The sequence below is a fragment of the Orycteropus afer genome, unplaced genomic scaffold, assembly GCF_000298275.1.
Source record: "Orycteropus afer afer isolate SDZICR_OR568_19922 unplaced genomic scaffold, OryAfe1.0 scaffold00038, whole genome shotgun sequence".
NCBI classification, from domain to species: Eukaryota; Metazoa; Chordata; class Mammalia; order Tubulidentata; family Orycteropodidae; genus Orycteropus; species Orycteropus afer.
Genome location: NW_006921625.1, coordinates 5,875,872 through 5,881,404, shown reverse-complemented (window position 1 = coordinate 5,881,404; position 5,533 = coordinate 5,875,872). Strand labels below are relative to the sequence as shown.

General features: G+C 44.2%; 1 protein-coding gene across 1 annotated transcript in view; it reads left to right on the top strand.

Annotated features, from left to right (window-relative positions):
- The window catches only part of DOCK1 (dedicator of cytokinesis 1), a 542,405-nt gene that overhangs the window by 357,521 nt on the left and 179,351 nt on the right, over positions 1–5,533 (top strand). Inside the window, exon 29 of the mRNA XM_042780404.1 lies at positions 5,091–5,107. Within this exon, the coding sequence (XP_042636338.1) occupies positions 5,091–5,107 (17 nt within the window). The remainder of the gene's footprint in view (positions 1–5,090; positions 5,108–5,533) is intronic.

Here is a 5,533-nt window from a genome sequence, read left to right as displayed (position 1 = left end):
AGTCAGCATGCCCACGGTAGCTGTCTCGCTCTGTGGGCCAAGAAGCCTACCGTGCTGCCTCGGGCCGGTCTCCTGGCCCTGCTGCCACTGTTTCTCTGCTGCTGCTGCTTGCTGTCTTGGGCCATTTCTGGGGCTGCAGCTCCCTCCTCGCTGTCTCCTGAGGGTAAGAGACTCTCTCAAGGTAGGACCCTGGATCCTGCGGATTGTTCTACGCCCGGTTCTCTCTTGGTGGTAGTGAGGTCCCCTGTTCCTGCTTCAGAGTGGGCTCATTTTAAAGCTCGCATTTTAAACCTGAGCAATCCTCTTTAGGATCCGTGCACCTTATTTGACTTCTTAGCAAGCTGTCCAATCCCCTTGGTGGGCCATAAACACCTTATTTGCATAGTCCCACCCATTCATTTTGTGGGAGTCACGAAGGCTATGCCTAGAAAGGCCCCATTAAGTAATTCACTGTCTCTGGAAGGGTGACTCAGGACAGTGATGCTGTTTCTGGCCTTGTGTCCTAGTTGCTTTGCTATCGCGAGGCCATCTTGGGCCCTGAGTCTCCCAACACCTGGGTGCCTCAGCTGTCTGGCTCTTTCTGTCTTCTCTCTAACCCAGTCCAGGAGCCCTCCTTAGGGAGAAAGGATTCAATGCTGTGGCAGGTGCCTCTGTGCTTACTCTTCCCTTGGCTGCGAGTCTGTAATGTTGAGGATCTTCTGTAGCTTTTGCCCCGTTCTTCCTCTGCCCCAGCATAGAAATTGCTGGAAGACCCCACACCCCTTGGAGAGCTGGGCACCTGCCCCAGAACATCAAGAAACATTGTGATTCAGAAGGAGATCTATGTAGGAGATCCTGGATAGAGGGGGAGAAGAATGTGGAAGAAAATGCGAAATCATTTTTGAAAAAAAAAAAAAGGACCAGGTTTGCTGATCTGATAGAGCCTGATAGAACCCCTGAGACTGGTCCCTAGCTGCCCTTCAAGTCTGGAATTCAATCCCCTCCTGTGGCTTCCATCTAAACAGAAGACAGGCATATGAGCTGAACATTTACCTGAGGTAGATACACTCCTTGGAGAGAACAATCACGGGAGAATAGAAGGGCTGCTTATGCACAGGGAGACAGCTCAGGGGGCAGGAGTACATGGAGGGATGGACACAGGGAAGAGGTAACTATGGGAAGGAAGTGGGAGGGGAGCTGTTGCATTGTGGGGAATTGTAGTCAATGTTATGAGACAAAGTGTATGTGAGATGCTGTATAGAAAGTGAATTTGCTCTGTAAACTTTCACCCAAATCACAATAAAAATTTTTTAAAAAAGAAAAAGAAACATTGCGACAGCTTTCAGGTCCCAGCAGGGATGCTCAACTAATCTCAAATATATGCACTATTCTATCTGTAATGCTCTGTGTCCTGATAGCCCTTAGCAATGGAAATAGGCCTCCTTCCACTTTGCTCAGAGCGTCTTTATCTGGCCCAGCAAGTCTTGGATGCAGCAAAAATTTTGAGAGCCAGATTTCTCCTACATCATCCCGATCACTCTTTGCACCCCATGAGGGCATTGGTTTTCCAGTCTCTCTACTGCAGGATGATGCACGGAGAGATTTTAAAAATCACGTGGTAAGCTTTCTGGGCCATTTCCTGTTTCTGATTTCACCTTTCTTCCCACACAATCAGAGCATGGCCGTGGTGCCAGCAGGCAGCAGACATGGGAAGCGGATCACTTTCATGTAACGGAACGCTGATGCTGGCCTGGGTGCCTTGTGTAAGGAGCTGCCTTCATGTTAAGAGCCAGGCTTAACTGGAGCCTGCTCCCTTTTCCTTTCAGGAAAGAATGTGCATCTAGAAATGTCTTTTGAGCACCAGTGTTTCTCACAGCCTTTTACCTTTTAAAACTTGTTTTCATTACTGCAAAACCATCCCATCCAATAAAATCAGGGCTATTAGTGATTGTTGGATTGAAAAATGTTGTAAGGTGGTGGTGAATCATTGGAAAACATCTTGAGTACTTTTAAAATTTACAGTATGTAAATGTGTATTCATTTGACCAGACACATTTATTTGTCATGTTGCTTTTCCTTCCTTGTTTGTTTCCTTTAAGATAGATCTCCTGAATGGCATTTTGCATTGCTTTTGTGGCGTATAATGCACCCATTAAGCCAGATTTCTGATCTTTCAAGGTGAACAAGGACTAAAGACAATCTGAAAAGCAATTTGAACTCCTAATCTTTGTGATTCTCCTAGTTTTCTTGCAAGGATACCTTCTTAAACAATCACCTGCTAACTGCAAGGTTGGTAGTTCAAACTCACCCACCTGCTCTTTAGGAGACTAGACCTACCAATCTGCTCCCAAACAGGTTGCAGCCTGAAAACCTCTGTGGCAGGTGTGCTCTGTCATGTGGGCACACCATGTGTCAGAATGGACTCCAGGCCACTTTGCAGCAGCCACTTGATTTAGCAGCAACTTTTCAAGAGACTTATCCCTTGAGTTTATTGGAATCATTCAACTTCATTTTCACATAAAACGCAACTTTGTTTTCAAACCTATATTTTGCCCTTTTATGTAATATTTAAGTAAATGTTGTGATTATAATAACAGTGCAATAGTGAAGGAATACACACAGCTATATATATGTGTCTAGGGAGCTCTGGTAGCATAGTGGCTAAGGCACATGACTGCTAACCAGAAGGCTGGCAGTTCAAACCCACCAGCCACTCCCTGGAAGGAAGATGGGGCAATCTACTTCCGTAGTGATACTGCCCTGGAAACCCAAGGAGGGGTCGCTATTTGTCGGGTCTGACTCAACGGCACACAACAACAACAACAACATATATATGTGTCTGGAAGCTCTGCTGGAACCTGGCCACCATAGGTGACCTGCTGGTGCTGGAAATACTGATGGCATAACCTCCAACATCACAGCAACCTGCAGGATACCACAGAGCAAGCTGAGAGACGAGTGGCGGGGTGGAAATATAAGGCATGGGTATGGGCTGTATTCTTTGCTATAGTGATGACCCACCAGCCACTCCTCGGAAAGAAGATGGGGCAATCTACTTCTGGGGCAATCTACTTCGGTAGTGATAGTGCCTGGCAACCCAAGGAGGGGTCGTTATGAGTCGGGGCCCACTCGACAGCACATAACAACAACATAGTGATGACATGCTAATGCCACTAGGGGAGTGATTAAATGGAAATAGGTGATGTCACCATATAAACAAGGAACCCAGCTCTATTGTTGTTGTTGTTGTGTGCCATCGAGTAGACCGCGCGACTCATAGCGAGCCCTCCTTGGGTTTCCGAGGCAGTATCACTATGGAAGTAGATTGCCCAACCTTCCTTCCAAGGAGTGGCTGGTGAGTTTGAACCGTCGGCCTTCTGGTTAGCAGTCAAGTGCCTTAGGCACTATGCTACCAGAGCTCCTTTAGAGTAAAAAAATCCGTTCTAATTTGTCTGTGTTGGGTGTAAGGGATTTTGCCTATGGGCACCCCTTAAATCAGCACACGTATCTTTCCAAAGGAAGAGACCCAAACTTGATTGTGTTGGATCTTCCCAATCAGAGACCATCAACATGTTTGAATTAGCATTCAATGCAGTGCTAGCAATTAAGCGGCTATTGTTGCTTGCTGTTACTAATTAGCTCTTTACTTATCTCTCAAAGATGGCAGGTTGATGAGCTCCCCATTTCTTAGGAAATGAGACAAAGTTTTATGTATGTCTGGGAGGAGGAAGCCAAACTGGAATTCAGTGAATCTGAAGTTGCCCACCCTCCTAATATCTTTCAGCCAGTCTGGGGGAGGATTGGGGGAGGTGAGGGGGCTCCTGGTAACTATATTCAGGAAGTTACAGAAGAAGATAGATTTAGCTTTACAAGGTTCTTCTTCCTGGCATTCTCTGGAGTTTTGAGCTGATCATGTGGTAAATTTAGTTCCACACAACTGTGAGGCTGGCAGGGGAAGAAGACTGGGCACAGAAAAGAGGGGAGAGAAGCTTCTTTGCAGTCCTTCAAAAAGATGTGTTCTCTCTTGTCAAAATGTAATCAGTAATGTCAGCAAAGGAATGCGGTGCTCTTAGCATTGTTTATCAAATAGAAAGTTTCCTTCTGTGCGATAAACAGGGTATCAGGGCCACAGTGTTTAGATGTGTGGCTTATAAAGTGATGAGAGCAAAGTTAATACTTAAACCAACTCTGAGGGTTGAATTTGAATTTCCTGCAGAAGTGCCAGCACCATGCTCTGCTACTTCATGTGGCTACTATGCCCTGAACATTCTGGGACCTCAGGAGACATTTAGTGACTTGACAGGTTCTGTTGTTCCTGCTTTATGTCTAATTAACCATTTCCCAACCTAGCATCGCCCACAAAGGGGGTATAAATGCATCCACGATGTCTTATTCACAATAGAGTACTAGTCCTTATCCTTTAGAACAGTTTTTGAAAAGCCCCAAATAGTTTGTTAGCTTTGTAAATAGATTCCACAGGAATTTCATTATTAAGAATAATGAAAATAATAATAAAAACATTACATATTTATTGAGCTTTGCACACCTTACATCCAGCATTTTATTTAATCCCAGCAGTAGCCACACAAGGCAGGCTTTATGACTCTTATTTTAATAAGGGAGCTGAAGTTGAGAGTGTTTTGCAGTTCAGGCAAAGCCTCACAGTTTTCAGACAGGACTGAAGTAAAACCCAGGGATGCCTGACTTCAGAACCTGTGTTCTTTTTTCAAGTCACCAATTATCTTTCACCTCCATTGTACCTTCTTTGTCCTTTTGGGGGTGGATGGGGAGAAGGCATGAAATTATCCATTAATATAATTATTTGGACCAGTTTTTTCCTGTGGTTTTGACATAGAACTTACTGCACCAATCATCACCCTCTGCTATGTTTAGATTTCAAGTAAAGAAATGTGTTTGTATTTACTGCAGGATCTTCCCTTGGCTTTTTACAATGCACTTTGGGAAAGCAGCACAGAATTAAGAGCACCTCAGCAGGGTGGATTCAAGCCCTAGTACTTTTCCTGGATTGCACCTGTATTAGGAGAATGTTAGCACTCACATCCTTCTACCTGTGAGCCTGCAAGAATAGGAAAGGAAGGCAATTTATAAAGGATTATCTCATGCAAAGGCCATATTTGTTTTACCCCAGAGTTTCTCATTCTTCCACAGCAGTGGTTTTTTCATAATATTTCTGTATAATAGAGTTGTAGAAAAATGACCTTAGTTGAGTAAAATGTCATGCGTTGAGAACATATTCAATTTTTTAGAAATTTTTATGATTTTAATAGATTTCTGTCATATATTAATTTTAATTTTTTTAAGAACAAAGAACACTTTTTTTCTTTTGAGTAAAATACCCTAACAGTGAACACCCAATTGAAAAAATAGAGGATGGACAGATCGGTGAATCCCTGGGTGGTGGAAGTAGTTTTCACTGAGCTACTAATGAAAAGGTTGGCAGTTCAGAGCCAGCCAGCAGTGCCGTGGAAGCAAGTTCTGATGAGCTGGCTCTGTGAGATTAAAACACCGGAAACTCCCTGCTGCTGAGCTGGTC